General features: G+C 43.0%; 1 protein-coding gene across 2 annotated transcripts in view; it reads right to left on the bottom strand.

The window, feature by feature from the left end:
* myh10 (myosin, heavy chain 10, non-muscle) overlaps positions 1–21,525 on the bottom strand; it is a 55,148-nt gene that overhangs the window by 20,213 nt on the left and 13,410 nt on the right. The window contains exons 4-18 of one of the 2 annotated variants that reach the window (XM_056586066.1): positions 15,416–15,443; positions 13,865–13,967; positions 13,304–13,333; positions 13,084–13,098; positions 12,509–12,526; positions 9,455–9,547; positions 8,667–8,730; positions 8,259–8,357; positions 7,565–7,708; positions 7,128–7,223; positions 5,692–5,810; positions 5,259–5,411; positions 3,859–4,032; positions 3,031–3,204; positions 2,218–2,332 (exon numbers count right to left, since the gene is read on the bottom strand). In XM_056586066.1, coding sequence (XP_056442041.1) covers positions 2,218–2,332; positions 3,031–3,204; positions 3,859–4,032; positions 5,259–5,411; positions 5,692–5,810; positions 7,128–7,223; positions 7,565–7,708; positions 8,259–8,357; positions 8,667–8,730; positions 9,455–9,547; positions 12,509–12,526; positions 13,084–13,098; positions 13,304–13,333; positions 13,865–13,967; positions 15,416–15,443 — 1,425 coding nt within the window. The remainder of the gene's footprint in view (positions 1–2,217; positions 2,333–3,030; positions 3,205–3,858; positions 4,033–5,258; positions 5,412–5,691; positions 5,811–7,127; positions 7,224–7,564; positions 7,709–8,258; positions 8,358–8,666; positions 8,731–9,454; positions 9,548–12,508; positions 12,527–13,083; positions 13,099–13,303; positions 13,334–13,864; positions 13,968–15,415; positions 15,444–21,525) is intronic. The other variant, XM_056586067.1, reaches the window with a different exon arrangement.

The raw sequence follows: 21,525 nt of genomic DNA, 5'->3' as shown, positions 1-21,525 counted from the left end.
GTGACACACACACCAGGGATCGACCGATATATCGGTCGGCCGATATTATCGGCCGATATTCGCGTTTTTTACGTGTATCGGTATCGGCCGATACGTGGCCGATTTTCGCCGATATTTTTTTCGCCTATTTTTTTTTATTTTTTTTTTTACTTGTTCTACCTCACCTGTTTTTACTATTTGTTAAATATAGTTTTTTATATTGAAGTTCAATAAATGTTCCTTTTTTTTAATTGAGACTTGTAACATTTGTTATCAGTGTAATTTTTATGATTGAGGGAGCAAAAAAAAAAAATAAAAAAAAAATAAAAAAAATAATCGGCTCTAAACATTTGTATCGGCGTATCGGCTAAGGCTGATGAAAAAATATCGGTATCGTATCGGCCCTAAAAAATCTGTATCGGTCGATCCCTAACATACACACGCTTTTTATTGTTGGGAGCAGCCAGTGGCCTCCCAGCATGAGGACACCTCAATGCTGCGGCTAAGGAGGGGGACACGGATCGAACCGGCAAACCCTGTGGTTGCCAGGGCGACCAGATGCACCTTCAGAGCCAGCGCCACCCCAAAAGGACACTCATAGAGGGACACAGCAGCAGCAGCTATGGCATGAGGTGGGAGATGATGCTGGACGCGGGTGAAGCAAACGGACACAATGACAGACGGTGACAGCGTCCTCGTTAAGGGTCAGAATAAAACACTAGAGGACATTCGTGGACTGCTCTGCTGAAACCATCATCGCGCCAGGAATACAACTATTTTAACAGGTCACGGTGTGAAAAAAACAAAAACAAAAAAAACAACCCTAAATGAAATAGCGTTCCAGTGAATCACTAGACAGTTGGGAATGTTTTCACATTTTCCCTCATTTACTCCAGAGACCCTCGCGGTTTTCATCCAGACCCTCTGAGCTGATGTCTGAAGTGCCAAACGCAGCCAATGCAGAACACACACAGAGTAACATGTGGTTTCCATTCAGGGAGTCTGTCCGAGCAGGAAATAGATGCAAGGGGGAAATAATGGTATCAATCTTTAAATCAGTCAAGTTTCATCATCTGACAGGCACTTGGACAGCAGACAGACAAGAGAATGGCAAGATATGAGTGAGACACACACACACAGACAAAGAAAAATATCTAAAGGGACATATTTAGAGCTCTGGTCTGAATATCTCTGGCTTAACTCGTAATACTAAATATGGCTGCCTGTGGAGATCAGCAATAAAAAGGGTTATCTCAAATTCAGATCGAATGTAATAATAAGGACCAATTTGAAAATAAAATAAACAAATTGGTAGATTTCCCACAGAATGACTCCAAACTGAAATTCAATCGGATCCATGTATCCATCTATACATCATACAATATATCCTATATATCCTATCCTATACAAAAATATAATCAAGCAGGGGTGAACATCCATAAAGGACTCATGAGAAACGTACAAGTCGTGACTTGTATAAGCGGTTTGGCCCAGCAGCCCGGGCAGTAGGTCACTGCTGCTGAGACGAGGGTGCCATGCAGCCTGGAAGCTAATGGGAGCCACAGTAGCCAAGGCCGAAGCAGAGCACTGGCTGAAGCATGGAGACACAGAGTCATTCAGACATGGGCAAACGTCTTGAACACATCCGCTATAGCGCCTGGTGCCGCTATTGGGACCGCAACATCCCTGCTGACCTGTCAATGGGTTACATTAATGACAGCATATGAGCTGCATCTGTGTGTGTCTAGTGTGAAGGGTAAATCAATTGGTTGAGAGGGTGATATGTACAGCTTATGAAGTGTGTGTGTTATACATTGTGCATGTACATGTTTTGTCAATTTGAACATCTGTGTTTTTCTGAATAAATCAGCATGTTTCCTTTGCCCAGGTCTGTCTGCAGCATGGCCCAAACATTCACCTTCGGACTCATCCAGACTAGTGACTTTGTCATAGAAAGAGGCCCTTTGAAAGGTCTGAATCTCTACAACACAGAAACGGAGAGAGGGACAGAGAGAGAGAGAACTTTAAAAGGAACATTCAGCGCTCTCCTTCACCACCACTTTATGAAAGCCTGTCTCCCATAAGCACAACGGTGTTAATAGGCTTGGGTCAGGGACTCTGGAACGTCAAGCAGACAAAAACACACAGGCAACACTAGCTGTCTCATGTGTCAAGACCGTTCCGACTCAGTATGGGTCGGTGTGGATGCGAGGATTGGCCGGGGGGGGACGGGCTTACCGTCCTTCCACAGTTCCGTCACAAACTTGTCAGTTGATTGGTGCAGGAGTGTGGCAACGTTGTCGTTCAGAGGGTCCATGTTTTTCATCAGCCATTCGTCTGCCTTGTAGTCCACCTGTAGGTAAGGCCACATAGTGGATAAATAGCTCTTTGAAGTAGTAATGTCTGGAACTCGTAGCGGTTAGCGTCATTGTATTCTCTGATATCAAGGAGGTCGTTTTCCGGAGCAGAGAGAGCTCTGGGAAATGATTGAAGACGGGAAATGCATTGAAGGGATCAAATCAGAGATGAAGACAGACAATATGGCCTAGAATGCAGTGCAAAGATTTAGAACGTGATATCGACTGAAAACATCGATCATTTACCTATGTCTAGAGACCTATCAAGAACAATAATCTGATATATACGCCAACTCCTGGAGGTCATTTAGGTAACATCTGGCTATTTATACATGCCTGTGCACAAAGCAGAGGACACAGTGTTACGTAATAATTTCACTGCTGCATTTTGTTGGGAAGGGGAGCTTGAAATCCAAGCACAAAAGCCCCTAACCTGGAGCACAACCAATGCAATTTTCATCCGAAAATCGTTTTAACAAAAGTCAATCCACATTAAAGCAGACCACAATGTTGCTGTGAAATAAATGACGAATAAAAACAAAAGAAGACACTACCCAGCCCTTCGTCCTGCTCCTTATGTTCCTTCTTTGAAGGGTACAACATATCCTACCTACCATTCATATCAACCGTCTGTGCAACAACAATGACAACAACAACAACAACAACAACAACAACAACAACAACAGCAGCGTACCTTGCCGGCATAGTGGATAATGCAGAAGTCGGCCTTGTCTTTGAGCTGGCGCGGCTTCTGGAACTTGGTGTGTGTGCCCTGCTCCTGGGTCAGCTTGTCCACGAAGCTCTTGTCCGTGGCCTTGGGGAACCAGCACTCCTCGTCCAGCAGGGCCAGCACCCCCGGGGGGTTAGCCTGGGACCACACCGGAGAAGAACAGTGGTTAGGGATACTTCAGAAACAGATTGTTGACAATTGTTAAGGTGGCAGGGGATGTTCTCGCAGCTAAATGTAACTAATAAAGTAACTTGTAATCTAATTTAGTTGCTTTTAAAATCAAGTAATCAGTAAAGTAACTAAGTTACTATTTTAAGGAGTAACTAGTAATCCGCAATCTGATTACTTTTCAAGGTAACTGTGGCAACAGACTAACATATATAACATACACACAGGGTTAGAGCCTACCTGATCTCCAAGCTTGACTCATAAATGTTAAAGCTCTTATGTATTCACATAATAAATAATCATATTCCATTAAAAACAAAACCCTGAAGAAGACAAACAAGAAGGAGAAGAAGGAGCAAACCAAGAAGGAGCAAACTAAGTGGTCATCGGTCAGAAAACCTGGACGGGAGTTGTGACATAGTCTTCTGAATAAAACAGGGACACCATATCGAATCTCTTTCTCTCTACCAACAAACGGCTCATGGGTGCGCTTGTTTTGGTCCGGCGTAAACACATACCCAAACTAACCAAACTCGGGAGGTAAATGCATCGGGGGTTCGGGAACAATGGCTACTGAATGACTAGGTGTGAAAGCGGGTCCCTTAGCCAGGGCACCACACTCACCGGCCTCTCGATGAGGTCGATGCAGGGCTGCAGGTCCAGGCCGAAGTCGATGAAGCTCCACTCAATGCCCTCCCGCTGGTACTCCTCCTGCTCCAGGACGAACATGGTGTGGTTGAAGAGCTGCTGCAGCTTCTCGTTGGTGTAGTTGATACACAGCTGCTCGAAAGAGTTCAGCTGGGGGAGGAGGAGGAGAAGAAGGGGTGGTTATTATTCTGATGTATTTTATATTGTGAATATTTGTGGTTGCATAATTTCTGAAATTGGGCGAGTGCTGCATGCAGCGCTAAACTATTGTTCTTCTTAAGCTTTATTCATTCTTTCTTGATTATTCACATTATTCACCTAGGGACTCCATTCCACTTTCAAAATGTTCATATTGGCTTGGAACCATTCAACCATTCAACCTTTTAAGTTCATCTACATTTTTTAATATAACTTTTACAATGGAAGTCAATGTTCTCTGACACAGCTTTTGGGACAGCCACACTTGTGGCTATCACAAAAGCCAACCATTTCGAAATCAGCTCTTTGGATGACCGAAGGTAAAGTATGTTGTAGTGCATAACTGATGTATTTGTTTGAAGAAAATTTGAGCTTAGTTTCAATCCGTTTTTTCTAGTTAACAAATATTTTTGTTAATTTATATGTAAATGGTGGCAGAGCATCTGTCCAGCACTGACTACTTGTCTTCATAGCAACAGTTATGGAGTACATCAGTTGCCATTCATCAATTCACTGCCCTCTGGAAGTACATAGAGCTTCTGATATTTCTTTATCGTTTCCTTTATTTTAAGCCAATTCATGCATAATTACTTGCATAAATTCACCAATGCAGACACACATGAAACACATAAAGATCTACTTTTATAAATAAACCATGGATTCTAGTCAATCTGTTATGGTACAGGGAGAGATTTCAATAAAAAATACGCTATAACCACTCTTTCAATGCTTTTAGGATCCACTGGGGGAAAGTGCAGCTAAAACAGCCAATTCCACCCAAAGATATGATAAATCGTCAGGGGCCAGGGCTTGTCTGGAGAGGAATAGAAAGCGGAAAGATGTTCAATGGGTCAACGTGGAGAGACACTTCACACTGCAGCCAACACTAAACGTCGTCCATGAACAAACGGACTAGAAGCAGGTCTGGAGAGTGTTTGACGTGAATCAACAAGAGGAGAACTCAAGAGTATCCAGAGCAAGATATGTGGAAAATGTTGCGATTATCCCAAACATATCCTCAAAAGAAAATACTTCAGTCCCCCACAAGAACATTCATGGAACCATCTCCACCGCTTATTTTAATCTCTGGAACAAAACAGGCTTGTTGTGACTATTTGTCCGCCCCCTAGTCCAATTCCACACATAAACGAGACACAACGACTAATAGAGACGGGCACCTGGAAGATCTCAAAGCCGGCGATGTCCAGGATGCCGATGAAGGAGGCGCCCTGTCTCTTGGTCCGGTCCAGGGCCTTGTTGATGCGGTGCACCAGCCAGCGGAACAGCCGCTCATAGGTGGCCTTCGCCAGGGCCTCCACCGCAAAGTCTGCCTGGAGGACGGAGACACAGATACTTCTTTGACTTGGTTTGTTTTCGTCTGCTCTATCCTGTAAGGCACTTTGAGTTGCAACCCAGGCATAATTGTGCCTTATTGATTAATCACAGCAAGGAAACTAGTAAAAAATTTGCTTTTGTTTGTTTTCTGCAAAGAAAATTGGATTGGGTGTAGACAGCAGCTCCTGCAGTCCGAGGCCGCTCCCTCGTACCAGACTACTCTTTTGTTTGGTGGAGGAAAAGGCTATAAACCTGTAAGCACAGCACTAGACAGACCTGTTCCTTGGTCTGGGCCTTCTGAACATAGTCCCTTCCCACTTTGATCCTGGGGGAGAGAATGGCCCTGGTGAACTCCATCACGTTCAACCCCAGCAGGTGACACAGCTTCTGGGCCGCTGCAAGAGGAAGATAAAGGGTTAATAACTATGCATGGGATTGGATACGATTGTGTTGATAGTGATACCAATGCCATTATTGATTCTAAGCTGCACATTCGTGCGTGTGTAATTGCACATTTTGCAATAATATTTTGAAGTGAACAAATGGCCTCTTACTCTGGACAGATCCCAACAGAGCTCAGCCAAGTGGACCACAGAGACTAACAGAGTTAAGTCATGGGGTCTGCTGCCATGGTCTAGTTCCCCACATCTGGGAACATCACTCTAGCGGGTCTGACATTTCAATACATTTTTAATGCCAGTTAAAATGGAATATGAAACCGAAGGCAGAGAGGAATGCTTGACCAAATTCACCATTGAGGCTATTACTGAAATCAGGTCAAATATGGCAGTCAGCGCTGCAATTCACTATGGTATCACTCAACTCAAAGTTTCTTGTTCTAAAATAATCAGGATTAGACTCTCAAAGCGACATCACTATCTTCCAATCAGATAACAATGGGTATACATTGTTTCCCATACATAGACCATTGTGTGGCGCAGCGCCACAGAATCAACACCGAGTGCCACAAATTGAATCCTCTTCTCTTTTTCTTTCTGATTTTTAAGTATAAATATCATTCCGTTCATTCATCTCCTCATAGCACTTTCTCCCTGACATTCTTGTTCACAAACGCATACGAACACACACACACACACAAGCGCGCATTCATGCCAGTGGTGCGTGGGTAGGCTACACTTATAAACAGCTGATTCGCCCGCTCCTCCTCTCAACGCGCCTATCAAAGGAAAAACCCGAATCAGCTGGATATTTGGCACAGAGAGGAGGGTCGGCGGCCGTTTTACCAAAGTTTAGTTGCATCCTATTTGCCAATATCCCCCATTATAATTACTTCATTGACTTGCCACACAAACACCAGTTTCATCAATGCTATTAATTTGAGCCAACCGTAAACAGCTGTTGTGTGAGCAGCGTTTAGTGCGTGTGCTGTGATCTGATCTAAGCCTGTGGCCCCAAGAACAGAGCACCTCCTGGCCCACCTCCCGCGGAGGCCAGAGCAGCGCCACATGTGGAGCAGTTGAGAGGACGTGCTCTGCTTATCTCTGGAATCAATCTCAATTATAATGGTGCAGTTTAACCGCGGTGCAGAGGGAGAGACGAGGGAATAGATCACACAACTCTCAGCTCTGCAGATGGGACTCATGGTAGAAGGAAGTGAGGAGACAGCCTTTGACCTGTTTAATCCCCCCAGAGTGGGTGAGTGGGTGGTTGAGTGGGTGAATGCGTGGTTGAGTGAGTGAGTGTTCAGCTACCTGTGTTCTCGGGCATAGAAGCCTGGTCGCTGTTCCTCTCCTTTTTGAAGATGATGTTGCCAAACTGCAGCACTGAAGATACCACTTTCAACATTGCTGTCAACACAGAGCATGAGGATAGTATTGGTATCAACGATGAATGATGTGGTGTGGACAATGGTAAAAAAAAAACACAACTGAAAGCATTTCATTGACATCAGCAGAACTGGAGAACCAGGCGCTATTCATCACTGTATTATATTTAAACACAACCTTTATGGTTGTGTATAATTATTCCAAGTTCATGATTAAAGTGGTCATGTCATTGGGGCTAGGCTGTCAAGACAGCCGTCATGTCCATCAAAAACCACATGACTATTTGAATCCTCTGTGTTCAGAACAAGGCGGATGGCAGCCGGTGTAATGGTCGTCATAATGAGGGTTGGTGGCGGACGTACACAGTATCTCCTCGTGGGAGAAGCTCATGATGTTCATGGCGTCCATGGTCTCCTGGAAGTTGTCCTTGTCCTGCTGCCCAGGGATGGTGAGGTTGCCGTTGGATAGGAAGCGGTAGCTGCTGAACCCATCCAGAAGCAGGTCCGCTGCGAGCAGAACATTACATCAACAACAACAACAAAACCACAGTTAGCCAAATTAGGGAAAACTGTGATGTAGCTCCTCCTCTGTGCAGGGGGACGATGCTGTCCCCCTTGTATCTACTGAACATGCCAGAGAAGGGAAGTAGCAGCTCTATTTGGCTCCAACAGACTCACACCGAAGAAGAGAGTCAGTGAGGTAAGGAGTGTTTGTTACTGTCACATATTATTATAGTTGTCACCCATACATATCACTTGTAGTGCAAGAGATTATCGTAAAAAACTGAAACAAACGGGAATATATTATAATGTTGACAGCGTGTCTGTGTATTATATAAAACGTATGTTTGGTTGATATTTTTTTGCATTTTGATGCTTTATTCATGAAGAGTTAGACAGGAAGGTATGGGAGAGAGAGAGGGAGGACATGCAATCAAGGACCACGGGTAGGAATTGAACCAGGGGGTAAGGCTCAGTAAGGCCTATTTCAACGGCGGAGGGGATGTAGTGACGCTACCATGTTCTCTGGGCGCAAGACACAGGCCCTCCTACTCACACTTGAGGTGCTCTCCAGCCCCGGCCAGGAGCTGGTAGAAGACGTGGAAGGTGCGCTCGTCCTTGGCTTGACGGATGGCCCGGGACTTCTCCAGTAGGTCTGACAGGGTGTTTGCTCAGGAAGACCACTCCAGCGTCTCGAGACAAAACAAACTGGAGAGTAACAGCATAAAGACTCATCGACGTGTCCGTCCGCGGTATATTATCTATCTGTCTACATACTTAGCTCAAGTGAGACAACCTGTAAAAACGTTACCCGATTCCTGGCTCTTCTCTTCAGCCTGCCTCAACATTTCAGCATCTATCCTACTTTGGATAAAGTAGGTTTATCCAAAGGTTTATCCATTAACCTTACTTTAATAACGATATACTGCATAAGGTCTCAGATAAACCACTTCGGCAAGGATACAAGTTTCGATGTTGGCACCAACAATGTAGCCGGTTACGTCAAAGTTGATTCGAATGAATTTTCCCTGAGGAGAAACAGAGTGGAGGGTCGAAGGGCGTGAGTCAAGCCATTGAGAAACAAGCAGCCATTTTCCCACCACAGTTCCCTTGTCTTACAGTATGGGTGGAAGAAATGCAGATTTCCCGCTGTCCTCATCATTTCCCGTTTCTATTACTTTTGATACTATACTAATGATTCTCAAAAAACAACAATAACAATAAAAAAATAAAAATAAAGCTTACACATACTTTAGTGCTCACGTATAGTTAAACAATCAAAAACTATATTTAAACCTTCCGCAAGCCTATTTTAATTGAGTGTGCTGACTGCGCGTTAATCTGGTTCTGCCTCATGGCCTTTGGAAGTGTCTCTCTTCTGGGTTTACTCTCGTATCAAAGGCCTCATTAGTGACCCGGAGACGCCTCTGTCCCACCAGCCTACTCCTCTCAATTGCTTACAGGCAAAACAGGATAATAAAATTCCTTTCCTTCAACTGTACCCCTACTAAGCTCCGATAGACGGCTTCCGCCACGCTCCAAGAAGCCAAACGCACCGGCTTAATTTCATTCAGGTGTCGGATTATATGATATTAAGATCAACAGGAGCGGCACTTTGAAGGGGTTCACCCCCAAACCCCGTTGGATCCCTCCCTTTTTATTTTCCTTGGCAGAAGACACCGCAAGGCTGACGGCAAAAAACACAATCCTACATTTTTTATTAAATATACCTATCAGCCTCTTAGTACTTACGAAACGTGACGAGTTGTCGTTTTTAACAGTCTTGCCATTCCCAAAAGATTCTAGGATTGGATTTGCTTGCAAAAGTTGACGCTCCAATTCTCCCTGCAAATGAATAGAAAATCCTGTTACCACAAAGCAATGCTTCCACCCATTTTCAATGACTCATAACAACACACAAGCACTTATCGCCACAATAAACTTAAACAAATAACAAAATATCCATCAGGAACGTAGAAACAAAATAAATGACCATTTCATGCAGGAAATATAGTAGCCTTTTGAAAATGTTTTGTTTGGTACAGCAGGATACTGTTCATATCCTATTATGAGTACAATAATATCAGCCAGGGCCAGAGAGGTTGTAAGCCGTGGCTGTAACGTATTGGCAGTCTCCTGGCATGCTAATTTAACAAAGCCGACGCTGTGGGAGATGTTGACATTGAGACAGAGAGAGGGGGGAATGTGCCAGAATAATGCACTTTAATCTGTAAGTGGAAGGCCGTTAGCATAGGTTCCTCAGTTATTCCTGCAGTTCCTTATAACAGTTTAATCAAATGTTATTCCTAGCCATTCCAAAATATCTGTTGAATGAGGGAGAAAGGTCAGCAGGACACATAAAGAAGGAAGATGTGCAGCATCCGCTTTCTCCTTGTTATTTTTGGCATGTGTTATTTTGATTACACACCTTATATTTTTATTGAATCCATATCAATAATTGAACTGAATAATCGATAAAATTCCTCTAATTCAAACAAACCCTATTTTTTTTTTAAGTAAGACAAAACACGTGATTCTTTCAATAAAAAACTCCTTTCCCTAGTCAAAAACGTTCATACTTTGTGCAGCCGTTTTTATTTCTCACAGGTTTCCATCATATGTGTAAAATTCAAGAATTTCAGAAGATTCATGAATTCACTGATTAAAGGGGCAATGTTGCAGCTAGGGCCGTATCCACAATCAAGCCTGCTGAGGCACAAACGAGAGGCAAGGGGGCCACACTCCCTTCAAGGAAGAGGACACCTTAAGAGAGAGGCAATGGAGCTCTGTCCACACACACATTGTCTGACCAGACAGCTTCACGAGGCAAAGAAAAAACATGTCAATAAAAAATAAACCTTCATTAGCCTATGTTGGGAAAGGTTGCCCATTAGTGTCAGTTCCAACCACCTTTTGTGTTGATGGTATTGACCAGGGAATCCAGAACAGCTGATGAGCAAAAAGCAAATCTTCTGCAACAACGGCAATTTTTTGGGCCAAGAAAAATATGTTCCCCTTTAGGACTATGAAGAAATAAAGAAAAGAGCTGCATTCTTGTTTAGTTTAAGGAGGCCGCATTCCACCGGAGGAAGCTGTGGGTTGAGTTGGAGAGCATCCCTGGACTGTGGACTGGAGACGTGCGCTGTGATGCTTGGCCGGAGAGGTTGACAAGCTGCCTTTAACCAAGTTTTGAAGCAGTTGGAATGAAGCCGGACTGAACTAATTAATCCCACCCAGCAGCCGCCAGTAAGCATGGAGCTGAATCCATACAAGACCAGCAACTCATCCCAAAATCCTGTGTTTTAATGCAAACATGCCTGCATTTCAGCTTGGACGTTATCATTGGCTTTGGAAAAGTAATACCCATTCAGTTCAATGGTAGCCAAGGGCCAAGAGGATAAAAAAAAAACACTGGCAGCACAGCGGGAGGAGGCCAATCTAGAGATATTAGAAGGTGACCCACATTCTTGCAGTGCAAGTGTGTCTGGAACTAACGGCCTCCAGACACACTTCAGATACCTAATCGGTGTTGAGCTGTGAAAACAATGGAGGAACGTGGAGGCTCCCAGCCCCGCTGGACCCATTTCAGGTTATGAGAGTTCACGCATAACATTATTATCCTTAATCACAACTGGTACAGGTTGTGGAAACAGCCAGGTCTCCGAGCAGAGTGCAGGTTATTTGGCGGCCCGTGCAGTAGTGCATCGGTAATGAACCAAAAGGGATCAGTCCAAACCATACTATTAAATTATCCAAACGACTGGCAGGGCTAGTAAGTAGGGGAACGTCATTTGACCGTTCAACATCTGCTGTGTGACCTCTTAACCTCCATACCCACCACTGCCACTAGAACCAGAAGAGCATTTTGAAGCGTTCTGTCCACCCACAGGAGACAAATAGAAAGCCCATGCAGATCTGTGTTCGGAACATGGGACCAAAGTGCAGGTTGAAAACCCATCATGACTAGGGAGCAGGGAGAGCCAATATGCAATGCAGGGCAAAGCACAAGTTGCGTGAGATGAGGCTTCACCCTTTTGAAACTAGTTTCATTCCGTGGTTAGGACAGTCGTCCACCAATGAACATGCCAAATAGTGACCAATATGTCGGTGTTGCATGATACAAACGCCAGCAGCTCGGTTTACCAAGGCATACAATCCATGTCAGGATTACATTAGAATCATAGATGATTCCCCTCAAAAATGCTTATTGATGGAGACAGCCTTGAGGAGCTGGGAAGGCCTGCTCTTGATTAAGCACTCTTTCCACTAGCCTCCCACGCAAATGCAGAGGGTTTGGCTCTTGTCCTGCCGGCCCTCAAAGCAACAGATTGGGGCCATACAAAGGATGGTAGAATGATCCAAAGGATGGTAGGATGAGCTACTTCTAAGTAACTTTGCTCCAGCCAAGCCTCTAGGGGACCTGGATGCAGGCGAGATGAGAGGGGCCAGGGGTTGTGCACTCAGTGGAGTAGAACCCGTGATGGACGCTGATTTGGTGGATCTTTGAGTTATGGCTTGCAGCCTACTGAGGTGGAGCACTTGTTTGCAGCACACGTTTTTAAAGCATTGAGTACCATGTGAATACAATTCCTTACATTGCAACAAAATGTGAAACACTAAAGAGGCGGAACAACCACAATTTAGTCAAAACTGACAGGGTTGAAAGAGTGAACCTCGAAATAACACTGTTGTTTGCACAGCCTTGTGGGATATGTATCTGACAGAGTGGAATAAGTACCCCTTAGGTTTCTAGATATTTTAGCAACAGAAAAGTAGTGAGAGGTGCAGGAACTACGTACTACTCACATAAAACAGGGGTCCACTCTGTATCCAATGTGTAGATTAAAAAGTTATCATGGAAATAAATACATTGTGTTAATGTCATGGGCACTGGAAAAACATTACAAAATGCATACAGTGTAAAATGAATGAAACAAAAAATAGCTAAAATAATTACAGGACATGCTGTAAAAAAGAAGATGAAGATGATACTGAAAAAGAACGACAAGCGATTTCAATGAACTTTATCACTGTCTCCAGCACACTTCAAACTATGTCAACTTTAGCACGGCTAAGGTATTCATATGTGAAAATGTAAGTTAAATGGTTTGCAGCTTAACTTTTCTGTTTGACATGCTTTTATACTTCAACCACCTACAACTACCTTTGATTTTACTCATCATAAAATTACAAATTATTTTGAATCTTCAAGAGATAGGAATGGGAGTAAATGTGCTTGAAATTATAATGCTTCATGATAAATGAGTCACAATATCACATGAATAATGAATGAATAATCTTTCTTAAATGGTAAAAACCGAATACAAATATCCAAAATGTCTGCTATGAAATGCCCATGCCTAGTCCTTAAATTTACTTACAACTGGATTTTGTTCCTAACGGAGAGAGGAACAGATAAAGGTAATACTAAATTAGCTTTTGTCAGCGCTGTTTACGATCCCCATTCACTACCTTACTAATGGAATCATGTCAAAATAAAGTACACTCTAGGTTACAGCATTAGGGAAATCCACTTTGTGTGAGGGGACAGTTAGTCTAACATAGAAATGAATGGGTATAAAATAAAGTGTAAAGACTTGCCTGTGGTTTCACTGGTTTAGGGGACTCTGGCTGTTCAATACAAATAAACAAATGTCACTGCATAATTTCGGCATTACCACACGTTATTTTATCAAAACATTCAACAGCCATAATTTAATTGAACGACAAACAAACTACTTCTCTAAGAGTTTCGATCCCAGCCGAATTGCCCATTGATAATAACCGTTGCCCCAATGCCAATGTTCAACTAATGAGGCACGCTTAGGCTTAATCCCTTTTCAATCATAAACATCACTGGATTAGGATGGCCTAGGTCCTGGCTAGGGTACTAGCAGCCTTTAATTACAAATCATTACCTGAGGTCAAGGAATTTATTTACATAATATAAATTCAAGCTTGCTTCGTAAAACATGCATCCCATCTCCATATGAGCATAAACAATGGAAGCTCAATTAAGTCTAGACGACTCATAGTTTTATTTCAGGTAGAGGTTGCTAATCTAATTGTTAAACATATTCCGGGGAACGATGCTCTACATTTTCTAATCTGGGAATATCATTCATGTGATATGAGAACATTGTAAGAGGATGCCATACTCACAGGAACGTTGTGCTCCTTTCTCCCTTTGTGTGAGGAGGCCACGTGTGCCAGGTACTGGATGACCTTCTTGGTGTTCTCCGTCTTGCCAGCGCCCGACTCACCTCTAAGAATCACATGGTCATCCGAGGGGGAGATAGTTAACAGACTCAGACATAGATCCCCTTACTGTTTATGCAGAGGAATCTTGTATTTTCCCTTTTAAAAGGTTGTGTCAGACACATTTGGATAAAGGGCTATACCTGCTCCGTCACAATCAAAATAAAAAAATGTAGGTTGACTAAATGTTTGTGCCAATGACATATAATCAAGGACATTGCATTCTCAACTCACCTCATTCTCCTTCTAAAACATCCTACTACTATGATGATAGTGTGGAAAGAGACGGGCCAAAATTATGTTTTTGTCCTCCCTGAGTTATGCGACATGGGGCCCTATTCAGAGCATTCCAGAGGTTTTACACTAGGTGCATATTTCACACGTCCAGTATGCACCAAAACATAAACCCTGCACAGCTGAGATTCGTTGAGCATAATAAGGCCAGACTTCAACACTCAGGACGGCAAGAGAGGCATCCGAGTGTGTCTCAGAGGCCGCTAGTAACAGAGAGCATTCATTGAGGACTGTCTGTGTGAATGTCCCCCTTGTTGGCCCTGGGCTGCGAGCCGTTTCAACCCCATGGAGCTGAACTGCAGAGGGGATGGCTCGTCATTCACAAAGGCCTGGAACCCATGGGTCTGTTAGAGGCCTTGCAGATGTGGCTGTGTAATCATAAGCCAACACTTGCCAGTGTACATGTACACGGCCTCCCCACTTTGGGAATAGTTGGTCTGTTGCAACTTATTGTGTGTATATGAGCTTGTGCATGTGTTAATGTGTATAGCTAAAACAACCGAAGGCGTCCAGATAAAAAAAACTGCAGTTGTGAAAGCATAGGGAGGGGAAACTAGGCTATCCAGAAAGAAAAAAGACAATCAACAGCCCAGAATACATCACTAGCTGTGGAGGTCTGTCGGTTGCTCTACCAATCTTCTGACATCTTGTTAGACTGCATTCCAGTCATCTCTAGGCACTTGGCATGGACCATCTACACAGGCCTTCCAACTAAAAAAAAAACACTGACATTTCCCAGACCAGCTTTTGTCTCAAGTAGTGCACGACCATTTTGAGTCACCGAGGCATTCTCTGCTCAGAATGGACGAGAAGGGCCAGGGACACTTTTTACTTCTAGAACGCGCCACGGTGGAAATACTGTCTTTTTCAATTTGATTCAATTTACACTAAGGAGCCCATCAGTCTATGTGTTTCTGTTCCCAAGGAAGCCCAGAGTGCATGCACACATGCATGATGACCAAGACTGAACTGTGAACATTACGCCATTTCCAACCGGATTACAAGACGGTTAGAAGCATGTTTACATGCCTTAAACATTCTTCTAAACCTCTGGTTCCTGGGATATCCAAAAGCATTTATTCATCAGTAATTATGCAAATATATTACAGGCATCTTATACTTTGAACATCATGCATGGGAAGTTGAATTTAGATGACTCACGTGCAAAGAATTGATTGGTCCTCTCGATCTGTGAGGTGAAATGAAGGAACGGGGGGGGGGGGGGAGAGAGAGAAGAGCGAGAAGAGAGAAGAGAGAGAGAGAGAGAGAGAGAGCGGGAGAGAGGGAGAGAGAGAAATTGTTCATGTATGACTAAAACTGTAGAAAAAAAACATTCCTGATTGACATTATCAATGCAGTTATAATATATATTTATATCGGTAAGAGAGGGACCAACAAAATACAAAAAGGCAGAATTTCAATTGAAAAGATTCAATAGATTTGAAGCCTGGGCCTGTGGATTCAAATGCCAAAGCCAAGCTAACCATGCATGTGGCGTGGGACTGATAATACAATCATTATCATATACAGGCTAATCCCACAGTTTTTTCCCTTTTTCTTGCATCCTAAGCTTCTGAGAATCCTTTGAGATTTAGATAACTTCTAGAGACATTTCAAGGAAAAAACAACCATAAAACATCTGGAGCGATGGAGATATGGCCATAGGCAGGAGCTCAAATACCAGGCTGGTGGTTTGCTCTGCCCCTCCAAGTGTCAAACAAATGTTAAATGTATAATAAGCTAAAGATGACTGCAGGCTCTATTTTAGACAGCATAGACACGGAGAGGAAAGGCAGGGGAAAAAAGGATCTGGCGACCGTCTTGGAAATCAACAACCCAAAACTGTACACTATGGAGACAGCTTTGCCAGGTGTGTTTGCAGGCGACGGACCAATAACTGGAAGGACATCCTTCCTCTCTCCCTGGTTACTGGCCTTTGCCAGACTAAATGTCAAAGGCAATGAGGCATGAATGATGTTGAAACCAGACCAAACCGTAAGCTTCATTTCACCCCTCCAAATGTTCCATTACATAATGTCATGATGATGATTGCTGACCATATCTTAATCATATACAATTTTCCGTCAGCACTCCATCTCCAGGTGTCAGACAATTTATTAACGTTAGTCACAACATTTTGCAGAATCTCAAATAAGTCTCCAAATGGGATATGATTCTGGTTGTCACGACAACTGTATCCTGCTGGCTGTGATTTCACTACTTTGAAGAATTGGGATTGGATTTGTTTCTCCTGTCTTCACATAAGGCAGCAGAAAAGGAGAGATGATGTGATGTTTGAAAATGTTTTGTGGTACAGCCGTAGTGAATTGAGTTTGAGAAAGAGCTGATGGAACTACATCAGACTAAATTAAGGCTCTCCAATGGACTGCTTTTCTTATCTGTGCATCCATTATCTTACACAAAACATTAAGGGGTTTGGATACAGACTCCAAACTCAATGCATGTTTCTACTCATCCTTGTTTATGCCAGTTTGTTTGCTGAATGTTAATCAGCGTACTTCTGGACCTGTGCCCATGTTCGTTGAAGATCCTCTAACAGACCCAACAGTGCTGTATGGTGTGTTGTGTCAGAAAACACACAAACCCGAGACTATTCTACAGCACAGAGAGGATATTCACTTATTCAGATATCCCATCAAGCAATACAATATGTTGGTAACTCCAAAATGTTGAATAGAATTAGCCAGAAATGTGCAGTACATGTCCATAATTTGAGTAGACAAAATTGAGTTTTAGCCAAAGGAGATAGAAAATGTGTTCCCATAAATAAATCATACATCAATATTCCAAAAATTACTGTCCAGACCTTGGCATGGACCCCTTAATTATTATGTTGGAGTATTTCGTGGTGTTGTAGCATGGCAGCTCTGAGTCAGGTCATAGTGAAGGAATGACAGTTATGAAACAGCTACCCTCGCTCCCTGGGCCTCCTGTCCAGGGCATGGCATGCAAATGAGTTCCAGGGAGCAACGATATTCTTAAGGCTCCCTTTAATGGTAGAAATATTAAATAGCACGCTGGTTGGAAATGGGAAAGGATCCCATTAGCAAATTGAATGAGGTAAATGGAAATCCTCACTGCTCAACAGATTGAAGTGGGTGTTGAGTGAAGGTGATCAATCGTCAAGGTGTCGATACTATTGTGGCGGAAAAGAAAAAGTAATCAGCCGAAGGACATTTCCCTGGTGGTGTCCGTTATGGTCATGTTAACAGTTGAAATGGGAAAAAAAAGTTATATTCAGTGTTGAAATCAGACATTCAGAACCCACTAAGCCACAAAAACTCTGCTGAAGGGAAAAGTCAGGTAAAAAATTGTGAGAGTGTGTTCCTGTTGAGCTAGCATAGGAGGTGAAGAGTAGAGTGATGTGACCCAGGACAAAGCAGACCTTCCTGGTTTAAGCAATCCTTTCCTGAAGTAGAGTAAAAGGTGGAGGATGAGATAATGATGAGGGTAGTATGGCCTCTAGGGACGTGAATTTGTTGGTATCTCACGTTAAATTTGATTCTTGGGGTCATGATTCTATTCAAAATTGAATCTCGATTGAAATAGATTCCCGATTCAAGATTGATACTTTATTCAGTACATATAAGGATGCAAATTTCAGGATTCACTCCAGTCCACCGTTTGCTAAGAAAGGCGGTGTTGCAAAATATGGCATGGCATTAGAGTAGGGATGTTGTGAATCGAAGAATCAAAGCAGATAAGAATCACGATAGTTTCTTAAAGGAGAAATCCGGTGTAAACTTGATCTGGGATATGTTTAGTATGATAGCGAGTTGGAATGTTTGTTTGGGAGCAAAAAAGCGAGTATAGACGCATTCTTAAGTTGGCTGTTTTTAGCCGATTCTACCAAAACGCTATAAACTTGGAACGATGGGGGCATTTGTTATGGTAAAAACTATATCGCTATTTTAAACCATTTAAAAGGCTTGACGTAGCTTGACACTTCTTTGGTAGTATAATAAGGGTCTTAACATATAAAACAAGGCATTGATAACTTTGTAAGTGTACAGATTGCTTATTAAAAAGGACATTTTATACACACAATACCATCAGTAGTTCACCCGTCGACGCCATCTTGTTTTTAAGACTTGATAAGTAGATTGGCGAACAGAGCTTGCGTGTTGTTGACGGATGTCACAATCTCTGTGTTCGTTAATCTACCTATCAAGTCTTAAAAACAAGATGGCGTCGACGGTTGGTTTAAAATAGCGATTTCGTTTTAACCATACCACATGCCCCTATCGTTCCAAGTTTATAGCGTTTTAATAGAATCGGATAAAAACAGCCAACTGAAGAATTCGTCGATATGCGCTTTTTTGCTCCAAAACAAACGTTCCAACCCTTTATCATACCAAGCATATCCCAAATCCATTTTACACTTGATTTGTCCTTTAAGGGACTGACAACAGGCGTGACAACAGTTTTTGTGTTTGTGCGTCCTCCACAAACCAACACAGTTTGTTTCTCACCATCAGATAAATAAACAGCACAAAAGAACAGCACCAGTGTCCGTTTATCTCTGCTGCTGCAGAAGCAGATGCGGGGGGGGGGGGGGGGGGGGGGTGGTGATTAAGCTACGACACAAATTCAACCATCCCACTTCCATTCTTACAAAGCTGCCGCCTCCAACAACTGCCACACATCATGGTGGCGAGGAGAACCTTCCAAATAGGACTGGTTATTTCTGTAACACACTTCACAGATTGTGATGACCCTTTTTTTCTGTGATTCGCGTGATTGATTCATTTTCACATGACTCCATTGTGTACAAGAGGGTTATTTTTGCCCTGAGGAAATTTGCTATGTTCTATTAAAACATGTTCTGTGAGGAAAAAAATACTTCTTTTTTTTTTACATCGTCAATAACAAATGAGAACCTTGTCTCGGCTCAAGATGGCTATCTTCATAGCTTACCAAAAAATGGCCTCATTTCAACTTGATGAGAGAAGGCTGTTATCAATGGTCTTATAAAACCCAAAAAACAGATGTTGAAATTGCCAGACATTTTGAAGCTTGGACGGCGGCAAAGTGTCTCTGCATGTAAGATTTCTTAATGCAGGAGAGATGGAGGAAGGCCTGGACACGGCCGGCTGATCTGAGGCCTTGACAGTGAACTCATTGTAGGACAGCAGCCCACTGGGCCTGGGACAGCCTCTGCCATTGACGGCTAATACCCGCATTAAGGAGTGACAGTGGAGTGTTAACACTCACCTCATAAGTGTAGTCCATCACACTGCTGCCCCACCCAGGGCCTCGGGGTAGAAAGACATACAATCAAACCTATGTGATGCTCCAAAAAAACAGATAAATGTGTTGGAAGAAATACAGACCAAAGAGTATAATTATTCCGTCTTTTTAACAGCCCGAGACCACAGTGGCATGTTGGGAATAGGATGCTTACAGAACCTAACAATTAAGTCATTAACACATCAAATACTCTAGTCCAAGTACAGAAGGTACTTGCCATAAATGTTCCCTCGAGTAAAATGGGGTAACATTGGCTTTCAACACAATCGACAGCATTATCATCATCAGAAACCCTCCCCTGATTTAACAGGCGTATCTGTGTGCTGTCAACATCTCAGCGTGGCCTTTCTCACGACGCTCCATGCTGCCCGCCCGGCTGTTGGCAAGCGTTTGTGCGCACTGTTCAGTTCAGGGAAACTCCCAACCGACCACGAGATAGAGTGGACAGGGACTATTTGACGCTGTGGGTAGATTGCTTACTTTTTACAAACAGACGATCTACCAACCCTACCCCCACACACTGGATTAATACACCAGCCCGACTCATTCCAGGCATTCCAGCCAAACTCACCAGCACTGCCAGCAACTAACACTGTGATGCAGCGACAGTGGCTGAAGCTGGCACTATTTGGACAATCAAATAATCATAAAGTAAATTGACTGCATTTATGTAGCTCTATTCTAACCAGTGGCCACTCAAAGTTTTGTACAATATTGTACGATACACCCATTTGTCCACACATTTACACCTGCCACGGTGTCAAACATGCAAGGCAACACCCAGCTCGTCGTGAGCAGTGAGGGTGAGGTGTCTTGTTCAGGGACACCTCGACACTCAGCTAAGAGGAGCCTAGCTGAGTTGCTAGTTAGATCCCCCCTAGGGGGGATTGATATGAATTAAGATTAAGAACTATTCTACTGGAGGGACGTAAATATTAACAAAACGCTAGACCCTTAAGAACCAAGGCTATGAACTTACATTAAAATATACCAAGCAAACAATTGCATAAGTATTATGTGAAATGTTGCAGTCATATGATTTTCTGATTAAGAGAATACCCCCATCCTCCAATAGGATTTGGAGCCCGGTTCATTGAAGGGAATAGGAAGGTGGTCATCAACATAGATTTAACGATTATATGATTATAATCCAAAGAACAGAAATTGGAGGCATCACGGATGAAGGAGCTTGATGACCTGAATCGTTCAGACGACTCAAGATTGTTAATTTCCATAATAATTTATGGCAGTTACAGTCCTCAAGGCTCATAAAAGAGGAAAAAAATCCTATTTTTAAATTGGTATAAACTCATAACCATCTGCAAACATTACTTCATCTAACAAGAGCCATTCTCTTCGAGTGTCTTTGACTTGGGTTTCAGAAGCCAGCCAGTCTGTCCATTTTCAATTCTTTATACTAAAACCTGAAAACAGCTATGACACTGGCAAGACTTGCGGTTGGTAAGTCAGCCAGATGCTAGCAAAGGGGGAAAAAACACATCAGATCCATATCTTGACCATCTCTTTCCTGGATCAGTCAAAACATTTCTCCATGTCCTTAGGAAAATGGTTAAGGAGAATTAATCATACAGCAGACACCAGGAATTTGGATATTCACTCATTAATCATCACGTTAACGGCAAATCTAACACAAAATCAATGCAGACCGCTGGAGGACTAGTCAAATGGTGGAGAAATTGATAATGTGGGGAAAGAGAGATATGTGTGACATTGAGTCGGGGAAATAGGAAAACAGTCTCATGTGAAGCCAATAAAAATGAGTTTTGCATACGGGCAAATTTAACATGCTACAGAATTCCACCACCAACCTTTATATTGATGTAAAGCTCTGTCCTGTACTCAAGAACTGTTACCTTACTTTTCCATCAGCAATGGGGAACAGGGAAGCAAAGGGTCAACAGACCAGGTTTATGACAAAGTATTATCATAGACTCAAGGAACCCCCAGAGGCTTATGCAAACAGCTCAGAGGGGCTAGCC

This window comes from Gadus chalcogrammus, chromosome 3, assembly GCF_026213295.1.
Source record: "Gadus chalcogrammus isolate NIFS_2021 chromosome 3, NIFS_Gcha_1.0, whole genome shotgun sequence".
NCBI lineage: Eukaryota > Metazoa > Chordata > Actinopteri > Gadiformes > Gadidae > Gadus > Gadus chalcogrammus.
Note: the sequence above shows the minus strand (reverse complement) of the source record. Positions and strands in the feature narration are given on the sequence as shown.